Source organism: Thermobia domestica, chromosome 3 (genome assembly GCF_964235325.1).
Source record: "Thermobia domestica chromosome 3, izTheDome1.hap1.1, whole genome shotgun sequence".
NCBI classification, from domain to species: domain Eukaryota; kingdom Metazoa; phylum Arthropoda; class Insecta; order Zygentoma; family Lepismatidae; genus Thermobia; species Thermobia domestica.
Window position 1 is genome coordinate 270,027,591 of NC_137456.1, and position 25,747 is coordinate 270,053,337.

General features: G+C 34.5%; 1 protein-coding gene across 3 annotated transcripts in view; it reads right to left on the reverse strand.

Moving 5' to 3' along the window:
* The window catches only part of LOC145681653 (uncharacterized), a 264,695-nt gene that overhangs the window by 201,524 nt on the left and 37,424 nt on the right, over positions 1-25,747 (reverse strand). For all 3 annotated transcript variants that reach the window (XM_081753274.1, XM_081753277.1, XM_081753273.1), the window contains exon 3: positions 3,781-3,829. In XM_081753274.1, the coding sequence (XP_081609400.1) occupies positions 3,781-3,829 (49 nt within the window). The remainder of the gene's footprint in view (positions 1-3,780; positions 3,830-25,747) is intronic.

Genomic DNA, 25,747 nt, shown 5'->3' on the forward strand with positions numbered 1-25,747 from the left:
AAACGATGTACAAACGATTGCGACAATTTGTGATTGAATTGGACATGGTGATTGGGCTATCACTTAGAAAGCCCCCCACTTTGTTTTCGCCCTGGCGGCGCCCCTAATTATGTACAAACAATAATTTAGCCTGCACATTTCTGTACAAACGATATAGAAACGATTGTGACAATTTGTGATTGAATTGGACATGGTGGGGGGCTACCACTTAGACAGCCCCCCCCCTTTGTTTTCGTTCTGAGCTCGCCCCTAATTATGTACAAACGAAAATTTTGCATGCACATTTCTGTACAAACGACGTAGAAACGATTGCGACAATTTGTGATTGAATTGGACATGGTGGGGGCTATCACTTAAACAGCCCCCACTTTGTTTTCGTTCTGGCGGCGCCCTTAATTATGTACAAACAATAATTTAGCCTGCACATTTCTGTACAAACGATATAAAAACGATTGCGACAATTTGTTATTGAATTGAACATGGTGATTGGGCTATCACTTAGAAAGCTCCCCACTTTGTTTTCGTTCTGGCGGCGCCCCTAAGTTTGTTCAAACAAACATTTCGCCTGCCCATTTCTGTACAAACGATGCACAAACGAATGCGACAACTTGTGATTGAATTGGACATGGTGGGGGGCTACCACTTAGACAGCCCCCATTTTTTTCTGTTCTGGCGGCGCCCTTAATTATGTACAAACGAAAATTTCGCGTGCACATTTATGTACAAACGAAGTACAAACTATTGCGACAATTTGTGATTGAATAGGACATGGTCGGGGGCTACCACTTAGACAGCCCCCAATTTTTTTCGTTCTGGCGGCGCCCCTAATTTCGTGCGAACATAAATTTCGCCTGCACGTTTCTGTACAAACGAAGTACAAACAATTGCGACAATTTGTGATTCAATTGGACATGGTGGGGGGCTACCACTTAGACAGCCCCCATTTTTTTCTGTTCTAGCGCCGCCCCTAATTGTGTACAAACGAAAATTTCGCCTGCACATTTCTGTACAAACGAAGTACACACGATCGCGACAATTTGTGATTCAACTGGACATGGTGGGAGGAGCTACCACTTAGGCATCCCCGACTTTGTTTTCGTTCTGGCGGTGCCTCTAATTGTGTACAAACGAAAATTTAGCCTTCACATTTCTGTAGAAACGATGTAGGAACGATTGCGACATTTGTCATTGAATTGGACATGGTGGGGGGTATCACTTAGACAGCCCCACTTTGTTTTCGTTCTGGCGGCGCCCCTAATTGTGTAAAACAAAAATTTCGCCTGCACATTTCTGTACAAACAATGTACAAAACGATTGCGACAATTTGTGATTGAAGTGGACATGGTGGGGGGGCTACCATTTGGACAGCCCCCACTTTGGTTTCGTTCTGACGGCGCCCCTAATTGTGTACAAACGAAAATTTCGCCTTCACATTTGTGTAGAAACGATGTACAAATGATTGCGACAATTTGTGCTTGAATAGGACTTGTTGGTGGGGGGCTACCATTTAGACAGCCCCCACTTTGTTTTCGTTCTGACGGCGCCCTTAATTGTGTACAAACGAAAATTTCGCCTTCACATTTCTGTAGAAACAATGTACAAATTATTGCGACGATTTGTGCTTGAATAGGACATGTTGTTGGGGGGGCTACCATTTAGACAGCCCCCACTTTGTTTTCGTTCTGACGGCGCCCTTAATTGTGTACAAACGAAAATTTCGCCTGCACATTTGTGTACAAACGATTGAGACCATTTCCGATTGAGTCTGATAAGGGAAGGGGCTGTCTAAATGGACGTCTCCTTTTCACCTCTACTGTAATTAAATTCTTCCTCGAGAAAATCTGTAATCAACACTGTCAGTATCTACGTCCTCGACTAATATACCTTAACAAGTACAGCTTTATTTTCGTATATTTTTCAACAGTTAACCAATTTAAAACTATCGCAAACAAGAATATGTAGTCAACTTCTTAAATACTTCGCTCGCCGAAACCCGTTCAGCGCGTGCAACAAGTAAAAACATGTTTGGCGTCTCACAAATGGAAAAGGGGGAAAAAAGAGAAGGAAAAGCAGCACGGCAGTGCCTTATCGCAGTCAGAGCTGACAACATAGTTTCGGTCGTCACTAACGCGAATAGACCTACTAGCGGTGTACAAGAGTTATACAGTTACAATATACGTCGTGCCACAGTAGCGCTACAGGCGGAATGTGCACGAACTACAAATGAATATGTTCCCTTACAAGCATCAGTCACTGTTGCACCCTCTTTACATTCTACACATCCTTTTTTCTCCCACTTTTTGACGTTGACAAGCAGAAGTACCAGGCTTTCCGAGTTCACAACCATAAACTGTTTGTGTACAGAGTACGTTTTCAGTTCTTCGAATGACTGTGCGCGCGAAGAACAAGGGTGATGATCGGGCTACAGTATACGGAAGTATCACCCGGTTGCAATAATAAATGTAAAATACAAATATAGAGCCTTGACAATGCCGTGAGGATGAATATATATATATATATATATATATATATATATATATATATTGAAGTGCTATGAAGCTATTCTTACTGTAAGGCAAATCCAATTAACACGAGGCGCAAGAAACAATAGCCATCATAGCTTCAGCAAATCTATAAGTATTGGAGCAGGTAAGAAATATGCAATTATTTAAGCTGCTCTCAATAGTTCTCTTTCTTGGCTTTCGCCCGCGTTACTTATGTCACTCATTACAAACCAAATATACATAAAAGCATGATTTCAGAAAGAAAGGTTAGTCCACGTGGAGTTGACGATAGTTTCACATGAGATGCTGGAATTTTATTGGTTAAAAGGTCAAAGAGTTTAGGGGTGTGGCTATGAATCGAAAAAAGAACTTTCTTTGTACACTCCGCATTAGGTGTCTTTGACGTCAACTGCAAAGCCGATGACCGCGTGGACAGGTACCTAGATTTCTTTGTCCTTTTTCCTGCTCTATTGTTTATTCTGTGTTTTCTTTAAAACTGGAATTCATAGACGGTATCTTCTGTGAGAGCCACATGTGTTTCTCATTATAATTTATTGGGGGGTACAAGTTGATCACGCTATCCCTTACTTCAACCTCTATACCACTGGCAAACCTGAAAGTGACTGGAAAGGCGGCATCCTTTTGGAAATATATCTGGTTCTACAAGAACGAAAGAATAAAAGTGTTTGTCAATATTATTTATTGGGGGGTAGTTTTTGGCTGTACATTTTGTACCCCCTGGTAATGCATAGATACGGTAAATCAAGGGCAGGATACCGGTAACATCCCTCAGCAAAATATAGGAACACTCCTTGAGGTTTCGGAGCTCACGTTACATTATTTAAATTCTAGACAAGAACATAGTTTGCATTTAAGCTTACAGCAAATCGCTGCACTATTTTAGAATTTGTAACTGTAACTTTTAGTCCTTACTTGATAGACATTTTCTCATTTCATATCTTACGTCATCTTAACGTATACTATCTAATTTCACGTGGGTCAAAATCTGTATGACCATGTAATTTACTGCCTCGGTTGCATATGAGTGCATTTAACCTCTAAATTGTAGTTCTTCTGTTGAGTTTACGTATAGTCATACTAAAATGTACAGAGACTGAGGCTTAGTAATGAGCAAATTTATCTTAAGATTGTATCAAACGTTAGTGGTATTCGTGTGATCTCAATAAAATGATTTTGTGAGAATATCAGTGATAATTTCACAACCAGAATCGATTGTATTGGAAAAATTTATGTCGATTCATTAGATAGTACTCACCTGTTTGAAGCGCCACATACAGTACTCCTATCATAGTTGACCCAATAATCTGCAAAGTAATTAAAAATATATCAATTTGTATGTAATATAAAATAGGCACTGGAAAGGTAACAAATATGTAGATTTTCCTAAATCATCAGATATTGGAATCTATTAGATTATTTTTATGTACAAATTTTCAACACATTGATCTTCAATAAAATGGAACCCCAAGAGGGAGAAGAGATAGTAGTTTAAAATGCAATTGCTTACATTTTCAAATGCAAAATAAGTATTCAAACCGTATTTAGGTGTTTTTCGCCCTAAACCCCAAAAAAATGCTCCATTTTCACTTATTAGTTTTCAATTATATAAACAGTCAGCAACGAATGAGGTGTACATAAGGAATTACTCGAATTTCCCTTGCACCAAATAAACAAGAACATCTTTTCGTTGCAGTTCTAGTAACGTTCTAACGAAAAGTCGTTTGAGTGTTGTACAAACATTGTATTCATTACAATGTCTCTTAAACTAATGTCACATGGACAGCGTTCTTCTTACGTACATCAAACTTAGCTCTTGACTTTTTTTAAAATTCCACCTACACACAGGAAATGTAGTTCATTCGTTTAAAGTATAATGACATAGTTGTCGTTGACAATAGATTCAGTATTCATTCGCATGTACACAAAATATCATTCTCCTAGGACGTTTATATGTAGGTAAATAAAACCCGTTTCACCGCAGTTCTAGTGCACTTTTCTTTTAGTTTTATATACAAATGCACATAAAACATTTTCTAGTAATCATTATATCCAGATTTAGGAAAGGCCTTTAGTGAAAAATCAATTGTTCGTTTTTCGGAAATTTCATTTTTACGCTTTTCGTTTTTCGATTTTTTCATTTTTCGAATTATTTTTCGTTTCCAGCTTTTCGAAAAAAAAAATTCGTTTCTCAAAAAGATTTTTTAGAAAGTGATTTTGCTTCTTGTTTTCCAAAACAATCTTCGTTTTTCATTTTCCGATTGTCTTTCGTTTTTCTTTCTGCGATAATTTCCCATTTCTAGAATTTTGGTTTTTCTTTAAATTTTCGGTTTTTCTTTAAATATTGGGATTGTAATGTGGGAGGAAAGATGAGAAAACCATAGACACGATGTTGTTCTCCATAATCGTACTTGGCCATAAATCCCAGGTAGAAGAGGGTAGCGTTCTACCACTAAGCCATCGTGCACCGTTGAGTTTGGATTCTTTGAAAAAAGAATGTTCAATGCTTACTATAAACGAACCTGGTCTAACCACAACCAAAATTTGTGTGGTTGTGGATAGTGATATGTTTAACCAGCATGTTATATATTATGGTGTGTGGAATTTCGATTCCAAAGTTATTGTAAATCAAATTTTGCTTTTAACTTAGGGACATCATGAAATTTCACTACGAAGTATTTAATTAAACTCAAACGATTTTGAACAAACTTGGTATGATTGTAAATTTTGAAGAGCTTGGTATTATGAAAGCTTAGTATAAAATATTATTATGAACAGAGATTTTGATTCCCGAGTTATTAGCCTCAGAGTTAGGTTTGAACTCAGTGAAATCGAGAATGAGTTGAGTTCGTTTTGAGTTTTAACGTTCATTTGAGCAGCAAGGCTATATAACATGTGGTCCTACTGATTAACATAGAGCCAAACCACATAGATTCCACACGGGTTTCTCACGCAAAAGGCGGGTACGCTAACCGCTTAGGCACGAAGAAGTTCTAGTGAAACCAAGAAATTTCATTAAATCGTTACGGGTAGAAATCAGAAAGTTTTTACCAAACTTGGCATGTTGGTAGATCTCTATGAGTATACTAAAAGTATGCAACATCATCATGAGCGCACCTTTGATTCCTGGGCTATTAGCCATTAAAGTTAGGTTTGGAGTTAACGAAAGGATACTTTATAACGCACAGTATCGATGAAAATAATCTGATCATATTGAAAATTACTACAGTTATAGACTTTAACGTATTTAGTATCCATCGTTTTAATATTATGAAGTGCGGACTTTTGGAACTAAAATTAGTGTTCAAAAATATGGGTTTAAACTTAGTAACATCAAGAAATGTACTTAAAATGTGTTATATTAAACTCATCAGATATTGACCAAAGTTGATACAGTCATAGACTTTGACGAGCGGTAAAAGCGAGAGCTAAGCACCATATACTGTGATGTACAGAACTTTGGTTTTCGAGATAATTGCCCACGAAAATTGAGTTTGGACTTAGTGAAATCAACAAAAAAACATGAAATATGAAATTCATACAATTTTGATCAAACTTGCCAGTGTGCTAGAATTTGATATCCTTAAATTCCATGTTTAATATTATGGTGATAAAGTCTTTTATTACCGAGTTATTAGTCATTAAAGTTAAATTTGGTGTTCACGACTGAGTGTTTTGTAATGCATACTATCAACAGAAATCGTCTGATTTTGACCATAATTTGCACGTTAGAGGGTCTTGATGTAGTTAGTGCACATCTTAAATATTATCGTGTATGAACTGATGGTTCTCGAATTGTTGAATATCAAATTTTGGTTTAAACTGAGTGAATTCAAGAAATTTCACTAAAACACGTTCTATTTAACTCAACCGATGTTGACGAAAATTGACTGGGTGAAAGACCTCATGATGTGTAAGTGTGTAATATATTATGGTGTTGAGGCTTTTGGGCTCCAGTGTTATTCGCTACGTATGTTTGGTTTTGAATAAAATGTGATTGATGTAACTCATCTAAAATTTACTTAACTTGGTGCAATTGGTTGACCTTTACACACAAATTTGGTATAGGAGTGATTAGCGGGAATAGAAAAGAACGTGTGAAACATTCGTTCCGCAGATGTTCGAAATCAGAAATAATGTTCTCTACAGTTCAGGAGAAGTATGGTCTGTCAATCACATTGATATGACTAAGCCATTGCACGCTGTTGCGACCAATACAGAAGAGGTTACATAAAGTACAATGAAAGCAGAAGAGATGAGCTGAACAGAAGATGTGCCATTGTCCGACCGCAGTTCCACCAAGCGAATACTTGGATACTAAATCACTTAATGCCCTTGCCATTACTCACCTTACCAGCTAGGTTCCTTGCTAGGCTCTGTCACACTAATTTCTGCTTGATAATCCATAATGCTTCAGAATTGTATAGTCCATTATTTCTAATTCCGAACGCTGCGAAACGAATGCTTCCACACGATCTTTAGTATTCCCATTACTTACATCTACACCAAGTATGGTGAAATTATCTCTAAATGACATTATGTTCTTCCCTCGTTAGTAATAAAATATTATTATGTAAGTTCTTAGTTTCCCAAGCTATTGGCCATCAAAATTAGGTTCGCAGTCAATGAAATCAACAAATGTCATTAGAGCCCGAAAGATGGAATTCATCCAATCGTAGCTTAGTATCCATGTGAGATATCAGGTGTCATTGTTTTCGAATTATTTATCATCAAATTTTGAGTTTTGACTTTAGTTTGAAACGAGGAAATATAACTAAAACGCAAGCAAAGAATTATATTTTGTCTAAATTTAACATAGTTGTAGAGCTCTAACTGCATAGTTTAGATTGCATTTTTTATTGTAGACAAACGTTAAATAAGGAAATCATAGTACATATAGTATGTAAAGTGGAGAGGTAATCAAATGATCAAAAAGTATATTAAACTTAATAATGTTTAAATTTCATTCTGCAGAAGGTTCATCCAAATGCATCTCCAAATGAACACAATAGAATTTGGCAATCACGCCATGAGTGCTAATTACTGGATATTAACAGTAAATTCCTAAGTATATATAATAGTTTACCTGTCACGTCATGCCCCGAGGCAAACGGCAACTGTAATAATGATTATAAAAAATCGTAAAATGAAGAAAGTGGCAGGAAACTTGAGAAACCCAGGAAAACTTTTACATGGTGTTTTTCCACCACAAAGACTACTTCCGCAACCCGTGATAGAATCAAAGATCCCACTTACGAGAAATGAACTGTCTATACTGAGGCACCGCGACCACTCTAAACCGTAACATTTACATAGTTTCACCATCAACCTAAAATTGTAATTACATCTTATTGAAAACGAGTGCTACTATTTCATGGCATCTTCAATTGATATGAGTTTACTCTCATGCACTTAATATTTATCAGACAGGAGAACAACTTTTCTTAATACTGACTCTTACTCCATATTAACAAAATCAGATCATTCTTATTCTTCACGAAAATCTAGGCTCCTTTCGAATAATTCATTGTTTCTAGTAAACATTGCAGTGAAGCATGAATGCTAAGTCACAAAGGAGCAGACGACTAGTACAAGCAATCAGTCCTATCAGATATTGTAATCTTATGACGACGAAAGGAAGTAAAAAATGTCGAATACAGCAACACTTCCAGTTACTGAGGCAATTACTAGAATCTTGGTATTAAGATGAAATGTGTGAACTGTAAATTGTGAGACCATTCATAAAATATACGGCAGCATTTGTTTTAGTTTAAGACGCAGGTTACTTATTAGCTATTCATAAATATCCTTTTTCGGTAATGATTTAATAAATATATTCTGTTCGTAATCGTTAATAAATACAATAATGCAATTCCTTAGGTGTAATATATAAGTAAGTTATTTGTGTGCCGTAGCGGTTTCTCTTGCAACATGTTGCAGGTAAATTAAGTTGTATATTATTTAAAAAAAACTCGTATGCTAGATATATTATCAATATACAAGGTAACATCATATGCAAACTGCAGCCAGCTACAAAGATAAGGAGCAAATAATGGTTTGTGTTTTCCAGAATAAAGTAAGGAGGCCGAAAGTTTCTTCCTTAAATGCTCACGATTTGAACAATTCTCCAGTTCACTCTTACTTTCGGGGTTGTATTCAGTTTTATATAACCGTATTATTCGATCATTATCTTGATTTAAATTTGAAATAATCAAAGGTAAACAGTGTAAAATTTATATTTTACAGAATATTAAAATATAATTAGTTACTATCAGTCAATATTCCATAATGACAAAACAAGGCTAATAAATTTCTATAATGAAGTTTCTGGTAAAAAAAAATGATCGTATGAATATCAATTCAACTGTATAATAAATTGATTTTAACAAAATATGAAACAAAGTGATTATGTATACAGATACTGCTTCCAAAGAATACTGACTAAGATCACCCATTCATTTCTTTTATTTTCTGCAACAAACTAAATTTACCAAAACACAATTTTGATTGATTACAAAAATACGCAATTATATATTAACGAAATACTATCAAATGGTTCATTTGATTTAAAGATGTTAATAGAGCGGTGGCGCCTGGTGGCATTTTTGTAACAAGATACCCGATTTTTTGTAACCAGATTTAGTAACTTTTTGTAGTCTTTTATGGCACCTTTTTGAATGCCAAAAAAAGAGAGTATGAGGGTGTACTCATTCCCTTTTACGACCACTTTTTTCAACCCCTATTTTAACATAGCAGACAGGCTACTAACATTTTTAACATACCAGAAATCACTTCAGACTACGAATACGTAACATACATTTTTCAACCCCTATGTAACATAAGACTACGAACACGTAGAAGAGCTAACAAAACAGTTTGGCTTATTTTTCCACCCCATTTTAAAATAGCAGAAAATAAATAAGAACACGTTTTTTAACACCAACTTTAACAGCAGAAATTACTTAATACATAAACATAATAGAGCTAAGAAAAGACTATTAACACAGTTTCCAATACCTATGTAATATAAGACTACGGGCACATTTCGTAACCCATCAGCAAAAAAGGCTACGACCAACTTTTTTTACCCTTTCCAGCCCGTTGACAACATTTGGAATCATTAACTTTTTATAATCATAAATCCAATATTAATTCATGCAGTTTCCCCATGTAATCATTACACTATTCTTTCGAGTCAATCTCATACGTTGGTACCTCTACTTACATGCGGTGAAGCAAAACAGAGGATCTACGATGTGTCTTCATTGCAACAGGAAATACCGTGAACTTATGTTTTTCCAACGCACAAAAAAATTCGGGCTGGAAAGGATTAACAATTCTTTAACATGTGGTATATTCGTTTTCTTTTTTCAACTCCTATTTTAACATAGCAAAAAATTACGCAAGAGCACTCCTGTGTAACATAGCTAATACTACCTACATAACAGAGGTGTACTCGTCCCCTTTTAACAACCCTTATGTAATACAACGGAGATTACACAAGAAACGCTACAAGCATTTTAACATAGCACATTTGATAAAAGATTATGGCCAATTTTTTAATCACTGTCTAACATCGCACAGATTACACACCCGTAGAGAATATGAACGAATAGCAGGAGTATATTCGTTCCTCTTTATCAACATAGCAGAAATTAAACAAGCACTCATCTAGTACTACATGTCGCAAATGTACTGACCACGGAGGTCAAAGGTCAAATATTTAAACTCGAATGCCTCGTAAACAGAGCATCGTATTGAGGTGCTGTTTTCATATTTAGTAATAGGTAATCAACTAGCACGTCTCAAAAGTACTCACCAACGAGGTCAAAGGTCAAATATTTAAACAAGAATAACATTTAAACGGAGCCACATACTGAGGGCGTGTTTTCACATTTAGTAACAGGTCATAAAATACTAGATGTCGCAAAAGTACTGACCACCGAGGTCAAATGTCAAATATTTAAACAAGAATAACATGTAAACGGTCAGACGGATTGAGGGTGTGTTTCCAGGTTTAGCAATAAGTCATGAAGTACTACATGTCGCAAAAGTACTAACCATCGTGGCCAACAGTCATATATTTAAATCCAAATAAATTCTAAACGGTGAGACGTATTGAGGGATTGTTTCCAAATTTACCAATAGGTCACCAAGTACTATATATCAAAAAGTACTGCACACCGAGGTCAAAGGTCAAAAATTTAAACTCGAATGGCTCGCGAAAGAGGCAACATATTGAGGTGTTGTTTCCACATTTAGTAAAACGTCATCAACAACTACATGTTCAAAAATTACTGATCGTCGAGGTCAAAGGCGAAATATTGAAACCAGAATAACTTTTAAATGCAGCAACATATGAAGATGTCGTTCCTACATTTACTAAAAGCTCATAAACTACTATATGCACCAGAAGTACAGACCATCGTGGTCAAAGGCCAAATATAAAAACACGAATAACTAGTAAACCGTGTCACATATCAACGGCGCGTTTCCACATTTAGTAACAGGTCATAAAATACTATATGTCGCTCAAGCTCTGACCATCTAGGTCAAAAGTCAAATATTTAAACACGAATAACTTGTAAACGGTGAGACGTATTGAAGGAGTGTTTGCAGATTTAGCAATAGGTCATCATGTACTACATGCCCCAAAAGTACTGGCCATCGAAGTCAAGGTCAAATATTTAACCCTGAATGACTCGCAAACGGAGAAACATATTGAGGTGCTGTTTCCACATTAAGTAGGTCATCAACTGCTACATGTAACAGAAGTACTTACCATCGAGGTCGAAGGTAAAATATTTAACCAAATTAACTCGTAAATGAAGCAACACGTTGATTGCTGTTTCCACATTTAGTAATAAGTCAGCAACTACTACACTTCGAAAAAGTACTTACCATCGAGGTCAAAGGTCAAATATTTAAACGTAGAAAGCTCGTAAACGGACCAATATATAAATTTGTGTGACGTATTCAATTTTCTACCAAGCAGAAGAAAAACAAGAAGTAATAAATTTAAGTGGCTTATTTACTTTTGTATTAACAAGAAAAAAGGGAAGAAAGACCAGCATATGTGGTTTAGTGTTTTATACCTTTTTGTGTTATTCAAATAAATGGAAAAATAAATCTATACAAAGCAGAAAAAGCAAAGATATCCATTTTGACTAGAAAAAAATGTTATATCATCTTGTAGTATCTAAATATACTAAGGAAAATTTGAGTGATCTATTTAGTTTTGAACCAACCAGAAATGTAATTTCAACTAGCTAGGAATTCCTATACCATTTTGTGCTATTCAAATAAATAGAGGATTCAATTTAAGTATCTTATATACTTTTGTACCAACGAGGAAAATAGTCAACAAGGAATATTCTTACTAGCTGAGAATTTATGTACATTTTGTACTACTCCAGTAAACGAAACAAGATATTTGGCTGTTCTGTTTTCATACCATTTAGTACTATTTAAACGAAGTGATAAATTTACACCAACCAGGAAAAAGTGAACAATGAATAAATTTGAGTGTCCTATTTGAATTTGTACCAAGCAGAAAAAATACGAAGAATAAATTTCGTTGATATCATTACTTTTGTATTAACGAGTGAAAAAAAAACAGAAAGGCAACTTTAAGCATTTTAGTGTTTTATACCGTTTAGTGCTATTCAGATAAACGAAGCAATAACTTTATACTAAACCAGACAAAACAAAGAAAGTCCATTTTAACTAGGTCAGCATTTTGTACCTTTTTGCGTCATTTAAAGAAATAAAGGAATAAATTAGTACTAACCAGCAAAACAAAAAAGGCCCAATTAAACTAGTTAAGAATTTATGTACCTTTTTCTACTAAAACACAAGAAAAACCGTGCAAATGTCATTTTAACTAGCTAAGAATTTCTGTAGCTTTTTTGCTATTGACATAAACGAAGTAATAAATTTGAGTGAGCTATTTAATTTTGTAACATCCAGAAAAAGAGGAGCACTTTAACCAGCTGAGTATCTTAAACAATTATGAACTTTTTAAAAAAGCAAAGGAGTAAATTTGTACAAACTAGAAAATCAAAACACCCATTTTAAATAGCTCAGAATTGATGCACCTTTTGTACTGCTCAAATAAACGAAGGAATAAATTTGAGTGGAGTATTAAGTTTTGTAACAACCGGAAAAACTCCAAGAATGGCCGTTTTAACTAACTGAGTATTTTATACCTTTTGTACTATTTATACAAAGGAGTAAATTTGTACCAGAAAGAACAAAGTGAAGAAATGCCATTCGAAATAGCACAGCATGTTATACCTTTCTGCGCCACTCAAACAAGGTAATAAATTTAAGTAGCTTATATACTTTTGACGAACGAAAAGAAAGCAAAGAAGGAAAATTTTAGCAAGCTGAGTATTTTAAACTATTTTCTACTATTTACGTAAGCACAGGAATAAATTTGTACTAACTAGAAAAGGCGGAAAAGGCATATTTTAACTAGCTTAGAATTTTATACCATTTTGTATTATTTAAACAAACAAAGTAATAAATTAGTACTAAGCAGAAAAAGCGAAAAAGGTCGATTTTAACTAGATAAGAGTTTATGTACCTTTTGTACTACCCAAAGAAACGAAAGGATAAATATGGGTGTTCTTTTGTATCAACGAGAAAACACGATAAAGGACCATTTTAGCTAGCTTAGTATTTTATATCATATTGTACCATTTAAATAAACAAAGGAATAAATTTCTACTAACGAGAAAAAGCGAAACAGAGACTATTTTAACTAGCCCCGAATTTGAGTATCTAATGTACAACTCACCTAAACGAAAGAATAAATATGGGTGTTCTACTTTTTGTACCAACGACAAAAAACGAGGAAAGACCATTTTATCCAGCTGATCTTCTACTATTTAAATAAACAAAGGGTGAATTTTTTCTGACCTATTCAATTCTCTACCAACGAGAAATGCCACTCTTAACTAGCTCAGAGTTTATGTACCTTTTGCATTACTAACATAAAGGAACGAATAAATTTGAGTGACCTATTGAATTATGTACCAACGAGAAATGCCATTTTAACTAGCTAGAATTTCTGTGCCATTTCCAGAAAGCTAACTGGAAAATTATAATTTGTTGCTTACTAACTTTCCTCTAAAGAAATTCAATTTTGTAGCTCTATGTGCACGTAAATATAGTGAAAAATTTTTCACCTAACACCACTATACATAATATCCAAAATTTTCCGGTATATGAAATTTTTTCCACTTGTTTCTACTTCGTGACGAAATGGAAAATTTTCCACGGAAAATCTTCCCCCTCACATCACTACATGTACTATTTGACAATCTGTTACTAAATGTGGAAACAACACCTCAAGATGTAGCTCCGTTTAAAAGTTATTCAGGTTTAAATATATGGCCTTCGAACTTGATGGTCAGTACTTTTGCGTCATGTTGTTCTTAATGACCTATTGTTAAGTGTGGAAACAGCACCTCAATATGGGGCTTCGTTTACAAGTTATTTGGGTTTAAACATTTGAAGTTTTACCTCGGTGGTCAGTACTTTCGGTACATGTAGGATTTGATGACCTATTTATAAATACGGATACACATCAATACGTAGCTGCGTTTAAGAGTTATTAAGGCTTGGGACATATAATAGTTTATGACTTACTTAATGTTGAAGAAGCACTTCAATATGTTGCTCCGTTTGCGAGTCATTTCGGTTTAAATATTTGATCTTTGACCTCGATTGTCAGTATTTTTGGGACATGTAGCACTTGATAACTTATTGCTAAGTCTGGAAACACTCCCTCAGTACGTTTCACCGTTTACAAGTTATTCGGGTTTTACTCGCCGTCTGTTATATGTTCGTAGTTTTAAGCAATTTCTGCTATGTTAAAAATGTTAGAAGCTGGTCTGCTATGTTAAAATAGGAGTTGCAAAAAGTGGTCATAAAAGGTAGCGAATACATCCTCATACTCTTTTTTGGCATTGAGAAAGAGGTCTAAAAGACTACAAAAAGTTACCAAATCTGATTACAAAAATCGGGTATCTGGTTAAAAAACACCGCCAGGTGCCACAACTCTACTGATGTTTCATATAGAGCAAGGTTAAAGGATCTGACTAGCATAATAATCTCATCAAACGCGGATTCAAATCTTAACCTGAGGATTCGATTTTTACATTGGTTTTACTACTATAAATTTCAGTAAAGGAATACTACTGAGATGAAATAGCTTTTATTTGGTTGGTTGTTGAAGACAATAAAAAATTATAACTTAGCTGTCTCGCTACAACAACAACAATAATAATAATAATAATAATAATAATAATAATAATAATAATAATTTACCAGGGAAACAAGAAAGTTCGTGCGCTTTTATACTATGAAAGAAAACTATCAATTACAGGGTTTTAACGGTTTATTTATTCGGCAAAATAGCCTCCATTTGCTTCTACAATCTTCTCCCAGCGCTCAACAAGCTTGTAAATGCCAGTTTTGTAGAATATTTGTTCCCGAGACTCGAAAAACTCAGCAACTGCATTTTTGACGTCTTTTCAGTCTTGGACTGCCTGCCACGCATAAAGAAGTCCATAGCCAAGAATAAATGGTAATCCGAAGAGGCGACATCTGGGGAGTAGGAAGGATGAGGTAGAAGCTCCCAACCAAGTTCTGAGATTACCTCCAGCGTCTGTTTTGTGGTGTGAGGGCGCGCGTTGGTCTGGTGATAGAGCACATCTCTTCTGTTCACTAGTGCTGGCTGTTTCTCGGTCAGTTTGGTGGATACCGTTCTCAGTTGTGATGAGTACACATCTTTGGTAATTGTCTTACCACGTTCCAAGAATTCGAAGTGCACGATACCGTTTGTAGTCCACCAAACACAGAGCAAAACCTTGCGTTGATGGATGTTCGGTTTTGCAGTCAAAGGCTTCGGATCATTCGGTGATAGCCAATGTTATGACAGTATTTATTGTCATACATGACCCACTTCTCGTCACAAGTTAATATACAGTCCAAAATTGGACAGATTTTGTGTCTCGTCAACAAAGATGAACAGATATTCAGTCTTAGAACTTAGCTCGTAGCGGTCAGCTGGTGAGGGACCCACTGACCCAGTTTCCAGATCTTCCCCAGCTGATGCAGACTTACCCGAATGGTTTCCCTGCTTACCTCGAATCGGTGAGCAAGTTCCTCACGTGTTTGACTGCAATCATCTTCAATAGCGGCCTTGAGGTGGTCCATATCCACTGATTTAAGCCTCCCAGAGCGAGGCTTATCTTGCAAGGTCTCGTCACCAGCTGAAAAGGTCTGGAACCATTTTTGTGCTGTACGTTTACTTATTACACCCTCTCCAAACGCAACACATATTTTTCTAGCTGCTTCTGCACCATTTGTTCCCGAATTTAAACTCGTAAAGCAAACAAGCTCTAAAATCTTCATTTGACACTGACATGATCACGAGCGATTTTTACACACCACACTGACAAATGCGTTGTTATATTCACCGTGGCTGATGCGTCAACGAATAAGCTTTCCCAAACAGTCAAAACTTTCATGCTACGGTGACAGATGTCGCCGCAGCGGCCAAATGGAAGCGGGAGTGGTTCAAAAACGCACGAACTTTCTTGCTTCCCTGGTAATTGATTTTTAAAAAATTGTTTCTTTTATTTTTGAGAATTTAGGAAGTGGAGGTATATAGTCATACTAGAGGGAACCTTAATTCCAAAGGATATAGAGTGACTAAATAGAGATAGGCAAAAATTCATTGAATATTGTTAAATAAACATTCATGAAAAAAGTGTAAAAAAAATATTTAAATTTCGAATCCGTTTTCATTACCATGACCATACAAATCCATTTTCCAACTAGTGCATATCCCTGTCTTAACAAGACCCGAGCCCCTATGGAATAAAGTAATTATTCGAGAAAAATGCATATCACTTATATCTAGCCGAAAATCACACATTAACTATATTTTAAATAACATATAATATTTTCACTAAACTTACAGTACCTAGAACAATATTATTATTGTAGTTACACGTGCTGGGACTGTTAAAAGAATGCATAAATATGTAAACAACTGTGATTCTTTTAAGGAAATTCACAGAAAGCCAAATAATTCTATATTAATTTCTAAATACTGTAAGTGGAAAGTTTATTAAATATCCAACTGTAACTAAATTCCATGGTATCTTCCAATAGAGAAAACAACACAGAATACTTTTATTCCCAATTTCCAGCACCAAGCTCAAATCTCCAATTACATGACAGTATATTGTATCAATTGTCACTAACACTTCATCCAATAATTCAACCGAAACTAAGGAAAAGATTAATGCTTCTGTTAAATTTTTGAAAATTGTATTTAATAAAATGGATGACAATTTTCCAGAGTTTTAGATGATTCTAAAAGAAAGAAGAGAAATAATCAATTTTGTAAATGTCGATGTTCAATTCTCAGGTGAGTTAAATACTTCTGAACACATTCAGAGAAAGGAAAGTTCTTTTTGAAATTTGAGACGGCAGATGAAGGAACTCCTGGACCAGAATAAGAACCATCTACACATGATCATCGTAAACATTTCTTAATATCGTATTGATTTTTTTAAATCTTGGCATCTTATTGCCATTGACGTACTGAATTTATAATGACTTCAATGACGTTATGATTACAGTAACATTTCTAGATCTAGGGCATTCACAAAATTAAGACTTTTAAATCGAACGCAATGAACAAGACGATAGAGGCAGTCACGAGAATTCGTTTTCAGTCTCAGCTCCGTTACAAACTTTTAGTACGAGTACTCATTTAATCATTTCATATTTGCCATTCATCGGCTATTCTTTACAACTGACGCGTCGCTACATAACTTATTCAATCAACGAAGAAAGGAGCTACATTTCCTAATCATTATATAATTAACTACAATACATTATTTCATTACAATTACTTCCCCGAATAAAAATAAAAAAATTCGTCTTTCAACATTACTTATACTTCCCTACACTAAAATAACGCTCGAAACTCTGACAACATTTACTTAACCCTAGATGCCTTACAAAAGGAAAGGTTGTACGCCAATCAGAGAAAAGTAGAATGAAAAAAGCTAGTCTCAGAAAATCACGGTCCTTTTTTTTTTTTTTTTTTTGGAGATTCAAAATTCTAACTACTATTCTGAAAATGTAATAATTAGTATCATTAATGAAGGACTGCAAAGTAAGCGATATATATCAAACAGTAGAAAACGCGATAACAGCTTTCATTTATTTCAAAATTTTGCAGATTTCTAATCACTGATCAAATCAAAATAACTGTTCTATAGCCTTAGGAAAAATGAAAATTAAATATAAACAAATATTTGAGTTAAAAATGGCAAGAACTCAGAAACATAGGTTAGAGAATCGAAATTAGGCCAAAAACTGATATAACAGAATTTTATTTCCTCTCCAAGAATAATTTCAATAATAGAATTTTAGATTCTCAAACATCCAATCAGATATAATTGATCGTCTCGTATTTAATTCATTTATTCACAATACCAACATATATATTTATATATATATAAAGTAAACCTAAACATATTTTTCTTCGATATTACGAAAACAATACAATAATAAAATATACAACATGGAACAGCGTAATTGTCAACACATTTATACTCATTTAAATACTTCTGATACCAGACGGTAAAACTAATTAAGTTGTGTTCCCTATGTTCAAGGATAGCCAATTAATCCCCGAATATACTACGGCACAGTGATAAAATTGGAGGTTAATACACACGGAAACAAATCGAAAAAAAATCAAATTAGCGGACATATCATACAAAAGCCAGAAGAAATGGACAATGTTTGTTGGGTGCAAAGAGAGTTTATTTTTTAAAAAAAAATGCGTGTGTGTGATCAGCTATTTGGAACAGAAAGCTGTACTCAGTAACACCCTCAAATGTAAACAACCCAAGATTTATAAAATAACCACTAGGAAAGTACTATCACAAAATAATTAGTGAACATATTAAACCGAATAGTTTACCTACCGCCTTTCTGACCTATTCCGTATTCTGAAGTAAATTTAAATATGTACAGAGACAATTTTTTATGCACCCGGCAATAACAGTACTGTCATAACTAATCGGAATTTCAATATTTCTTTATCTGGTAACGAACTTGATACACAACGAACTAAGAAAAAAAATATTGACTTTACATATGTAACTACCTATCCTAATATTTAAAATTTAATAATTACACTACAGGAATTAACTAATCTCAATATGCGCCATTACGCTGTCGTATTAGCTCATCTAATCTAATATTATCATTAACATACCGAACTGTTGCCACTTCAAGACGGGGAATATGTTTTGTTACAGAAATGTTAACAACGAGATTACTAAACAAAAAATTTCCTTTGCTTCCTTTATGTATCAAGAAAATTCAGTTTCTATTTAAGGAGGATAAACACCTCCATATTTTTCCTAATACCAACACATTGTTAACAGCCATCAACAACTGTAACTACATTGAATTCATGAAACATAAACGAATAGCAAGATTTGATAATAACTTCAAATCATGGGTATACAGAAATCTGAAGAAGAGGGACTATTTATAATTCTAGTCTATCATATCTGCAATTATTTACACGTTACACAGAAATATGGCTGCCCTACAAAACATGCATACAAAACAAAATTTGTCTTTCTTTCTTTTTATGACTTTGAGAAATGAGGCCAATTTTACAAAAATCAAAACTTACAGGTTCTCGGAGTCCTTATTTTATTTCATTCCGGCTTTCATATGTTAGTATTATGTCTTTCATTAATTAGTTGTAGAGAATGACATCCAAAATAAGCACGCTGAATTTTTACATCCCAGTACGCGCGCCTTCATCCTTTGTTTCTGCTTTAGCCAATGTTGCTAACTTCCTCCAATGTAAAATTCAACAAAAATTCTCTTCACGGTTTCAATAATTAATGATAAAATTCTTTGGGAAAAATACTGCACTAAATATATATATATGTTTAAACGGATCTAATGTAAAAAAGGTATTCAAAAAATTAGAATAGGAAAAGAGAAATATTTAAGAGAAGAAAACGAATATAATGGAACGGATAGAATTATCTCGTTATGACGATTAGCGTTTCTTTTCAGAATGGAAACTATATATGACGTTGAAATACACTTTAAAGTGAAATCCGATGCACTGTATACCTTCAATTCTTTACCACTTGCACCAAAAGGATATGCGCTAGCGACTAGACCACCGAGTGGGGCTTGAAATCTTCTCTTGGTATTATAAAATTATATGTTTAATGATAATGTTTGTCGCCTACTAGTACATTTCTCGTTCTATAAGAATCAATATTGTAGACTGAGTTTGTAGTAAGAATTTATCGCTTTTGTTTGTAATAAACGTACGAGATGGAAACTACTTTTGTCGTGCATAATCCACGTCAAGACAGCTCCCGGCTATCGTCTTTTAAGCTATAAAACCAGAAATAGTAGTTTCTCACCATTTCAGGTTTATATGGAGCGATAAAGGTCGAGATGATTTTCGTTTCCTGGATTCACATAAAGAAAACATATCTCGATTTCTCTTACCATTTTTGCTCAATGGGGATCATTATTGAAAATACAAAATTCAGTAATTTCTACCAGAAGATAAAACTTGAAGAACGCATGTTTCTCGCCAACTATTATCGTGCTTTTTTCATGTTGAGCAATACTGAAAGCTGGAGGTGTAATACATTTCTCACACTTATCGTTTCAGTATAGAAACAAGTGAGTTTCGTTTCATAATGTGAAACTTAGATAGACTTCCAATCCATACGAATTCAATACTCAAACTTCCGGTAAAATAAGTAGCACAACAAATGCTCCTGGCTGCAAGAGATTAATATGATCAAAGTTAGAATCTTGTCTTCGGATGGTGAATCTGTATCAAAAGCCAACATCAGTTATCTTTTACCATTTTTGTTGTATGTCGATAAAGATTACAACCGTAAATTATTAATTTGAATCACTTTCAGCTTGAATCGTGTGTTAAGAGAGGATATGAAATCTGTTATTGGGATTCTGAATCAAATTAAGTTGTAATAATAGGTGAGGTGAAGTTGTCGGATGATGAGAAGAAAATATTGACTTTAGGATCCAAGTTTAAAGGTAAAGAACAAAAAGAGTGGATGCAGAAGAGGTTGTATACTCGATACTGCAAACGGTTGTTTAAGTTCAGGACAAGGAGATAAGAAACAAGAAAAGAAGATAGGCTGAGGTGATTGCCGAAAAGAACACAAAGAAGACAAGGAGGAATATTTCAAACCACGAGTACAGTGTGTTGAAAGAAATAAAGAAAAGAAAAGACGTATGTGTGCAACAAGCAGAAAAAGGTGGTGCAACTGTACTGATGGATAAGCAATGGTACAAAGAAAAGTTCAATGATATCTGTGATGATACTTATAGCTGATAGCTGTGTGTGAGGAAATTAAAAAAGTGTTGGTTTCATTAGCAAGAACAGAGTTTGAAACAGGTCTCAATAAAGAATGTAAAATACCAATAATGTAAGTTTTTCCAAAAGTTCATAGGGAAGAGGTAAAACTGAGACCAGTATTACATTGCAGAGGGAATATATTTCAACAACTAAAGGGAGAGTTAAAAAATTGTGGAAATGTTAAGGAAGCAATAAGACAGTAGCAATGTGAAAAACTCGATGGAGTTAAAAAGAAGGAAAGTAAAGTAGGACAGAGCCAAGCTATAACAATCATGTTCAGTGTTCACGTGAAAGCTGTTTCCAAGCCCAAGGAGAACAGAATTGTTAAAGTCATTACAGAATTGATGAAGGAGGATCAATGATTGGAGTGGAGAAGGACTGAAATAAGCCCAGAAGACTATATGGAATAACAGTTATTCTGTTACTGTTGAAAAGTTAGAAAAATGTAAGGAGGGAAGAAGCATAGGTTCCACGTTGAGTCCACTGCTGGCAGAAATTGTGATAAGCAACTGTGAGAAGAAACTAAGAACGAAAGGAAGCGATAAATCAGTGTTTTCATGGTAGATATATTGATGATTTCATAGGAATTTGGGAAGGAATTGTAAGGTAATTGAAAAAGTTTGTAAAAATGAAGATATGGAGAAGTGCATACAAGTAGAGCTCTAAGTGGAAAAGGAAGAGGCTATAGTGTTCCTTGATATGAGAATAAGGAGGAAGCAAGGAGTGATATACACAGAATGGAACCTGAAACCTGCGTCGGGAAACTATTGCACGCCAAAAGTGATGTGGATCACTGAACCAAGAAGAATTTCATCAATAATCAGGACAAAAGAACTATGCAAATAAGCAGTGAAGAAGACAAAAAGTAGAACAAAGTATACAATCATCCCATAAGCAGCTTAGAGAATAATGGATATTATAGAAAAAAGCTAAATTACAAAACATGTGCTAACAAAAATGGAGACAGAAAAGAAAGAAGACGAAAAGGAGAACGAAGTGAAGAAGGGATAGGACAGAAAAGTGGTGGCGATAGAAAGTTTGGAAGAACAAACAGAAATTATTAAAATAATACTAAGGAAGATGAGAGGCATATCAACATATAGAAAACGCAGTAAGAGACTACTAGAAGTAATAAGGGAGAAAAGAATGAAGAAGAGAGAAGAACAACAAGGGGCAATGATGTTGAAAAAACGAATGATCCACAAAGTTAAGTGCAGCAAGTATGATATGTGTTTTATTGGAGAAACTGCAAAAAGAGTCAGAGAACGTATAAAACAACATAAAGAATACGTTAGGTTAGAGAGAGACGAAAACGCTGTCTATAAACACATAAGGGACACAGGACATGCAGTTATTGGAAAGAAGTAAAATTATATTCCAAATAGAAGCATAGACAGAGAATGGAAGAAGTCACGATGTATTAAAATGGAGGATAATAGAACGATATGGAATGCAGAGCTTAACATAGATCAGGAGTGGAATAAATTTTTACAAAAGCTGAAAGTATGTGAATACTTATTTATGTATTGATTGATGCATACGCGACTCCAAAAGTGCATTAAAACTTGCAATTCTTCTGTTCCTGCAATAGTAGGCAACCCCAAAAATCGGTGTGTTGGTTGAGAATGCCAAAGGGATCGGACCAAACCTCAATTCTGTTATAAATATATCAGTGTGAAAACTGCAAAAAGAGAATAGAGTAAATTGTTAAAAATGACAGTTTTATTATTGTGAGGTAAATGGATGATAAAAAAGTTACAAAATGATCATACTTAAACAGTCAAAACAAGATTAATGATAAGAAAGAGATACCAAAGGAAAGCAGTATCTTTCCTTTTTTAAAAACCTCTGAAATAAAAAAAATAGATTACATAATGTAAAAGTATAATATAAACGCCTAACAGCACAGGAAACGGAAAGAGAGACAAACACAGACCAAGGGATGCCATTAGCGTAATAGATTTGCGGACCTCCCATACAACATAAACAGACGGGACCATACTTGTAAACCCAATTGTTATATTATCATTATTATTATTATTATTATTATTATTATTATTATTATTATTATTATTATTATTATTATTATTATTATTATTATTATTGAAAACTCATTTCCTTTCCCAATCTCTGATTCTGCCTAAGAGCATGTCTGCATATAGCGGTCATGTGTTCACTTTTTGTTAATGAGTAGTCTCAAATGACAAATGCTATAGAAATCTCCGACAGAGAGGAACAAAAACACTTTCTTCTGATAAATTCTAGGTCAAAGTTCAAAGCTCTTGTTTTTGACATGTGCTTTCTTCTTTCTTTCTTTTCGAAAAGACAAAAGTTTTGGCGCCTAAAATATTACAGTATATAATATTGCAAAATTGCAAGTGGATTTATTTACATTGCTATTAGTGGTATAAAGAAATTTTCATTGGAAGACACTATTGTGAAAATTAAGTTTTGTTTCGTCACAAATAGCAAGTCTTAGGAGCCTCTATTTCTCGCCAAACAAGATCGATATCGAAAATGTAGGATATGGATATATCGATGTTCATATATTTGCGATATCGATTGTTGATATGTGCCAATATCGATATCGACTATCTCGATATATTACAGAGCCATAGATCCGAAAAATGATGCATGAAATATACTGGAATCAATAATGAAAATCTAAATATGTTCTTGCATTCCGTACCCAACGTTGAGAGTGAAAAGGTGAACCCGAACAAACATTTCAAGCGAAAAGAAATTCTTAAAATAAAAGTAGTTATCTTTCCCCCTTAATAGAAAACTATTACTGTAATTTACCTTATACCTTTGTTCGTGATTGTCATTAGAGATCAGCGATAGTACACAAATTTTACATAGTATAGCAAAAAACTCTAAATATTTTTACATCTAAGCAAACCGGAAGATGAATAAAGTGGAATGTTCTACAAAGAATTCATAACTCATTGTCCTTATTTCTGTGAATAATTTTGACACAGACTCAGAGACACAAGATTAATAGAACTAGAAATGAGAGATTGAATTCATTTTTCTGTCTCACTAAAAGACGTCTGCATTTTGCTGACGTTGTCAATTTTTAAATATATAAGTCTCCTATCCCGGTCTAATTCTGGCTATCGGGTTTCGAGGTAATCGTTATAGGATAGTGTAAAGTTTTTTGAATATCGTACGCCGAAAGTTTGCTGAAAGAGATTTTATAATACATGTTGTTATTTCTTCGTTACAAAACACTTGTGATTGACTGTAATCATGGCGAATTACTGAACTTAAAAGGCATAAAAAGGCGACAGCTAAGACCTTGCAGCAGCGCCATCCAATATATACCTTTCTATCCCACAATCTTGTCTGGTACAGAGATCCGCTCTCTCTCCTCCTTTTCTCTCACCTATATTAAAGTCAGAAACAACGTGAGCACAATTCTAATTTTAAAATATACATGTATTAGTGACCTAAAGAGAAAGAATAAAAATGAGAAGAAACGAAATTGATAAGTTGATATAGAAAGAAACTTAAACGTACCTCAATGAAAAACTGAAACCAATATATATCTGTTAGAGGTATAGAAGTGAAAGAATAAGATAAAAGGAGATTCAATAAGAAAAGGGAAAGGGAACACATATAAAAATATTGGATTTAAAATTAGTAAGAAAACAAACTAACATTTTAGAGTTCCCTATCCAGAAACCCAACAGTAATATAGAAATAAGATTTTTTTAATTTTTGTCAGAACTAATCAAATAAATACATATAGGCCGATTGAAAAAGTCCCTTTTGAAATGAGTAATAAACTTGGTGATCAAATTAAGTATTCAATTACCATTGAAACTGGAAAGTTCCGAGACACATCTAGGATCACGCCAAAAGTTTAACAAATATCCCGTCTTTCCGCGTGGTTCGGTTGCAAATTCGGTACTTCATTAAACGTACAGATCTGAAACACATTATAATAAACCCAGTAGGTGGCGAGATCACATTTTCCATTACGAGCTATTAATGCAAACTGAACAAAAAAGAAAAAGAAAATATAGAAAAAGGACAGAAAGAAAAATTGAATGATTCCTATTTTACTGCTAAATTTCTATCAGAAAGAGCCTACATTAAAAGTCCAAATTGTATCATAATGAATAGCTACAAATGCTTAAAAGGAAAATTGGATGTTTGTTCCTAATAGATGTAGGAAATCTTGCATATGTCGCACTTCATACATGGGTAAAACAAATTGAAGAATTAAAGAATGGAAACGAATTTTGTGTGAAATCAATATAAACAAAATCTCCCTTGAAATAAACCAAAAGGGGGCCATTTTCTAGTCATTTCTGAAATGTGTCTGTTCCGAATATCTATTCTCTATTCCACCAATTGCGGATATAACGTTATAATTCGCAATGATAGAATGAACACGCTATAGCTGAGACGGGCCATGGCATTGACACGGTGATTCGATTGAGACTCGTTTTTGGCGTGAAAGAGTCGAGGCGCCGTATCTTTGCATATATTCGATATCGGTTCATGTGGTTCGGTTCCCACGTTAATCAATAGGTCCACGTCTCATATAGGCTCACTGATGAACGGGACTCAACTCGAGTGAGACTCGGTAACCCACAGGAGAAAAGATACTTTACTTATTCCCTTGACATAGAATGTGTATTTGTGTGTATGTGTGTGTGATAGAGGAAGAAGAGAAAGATGGAAAGCATGATAATGAAACGACAAGAAAAATGAATTGAGAAAGAGAGAGAGAGTG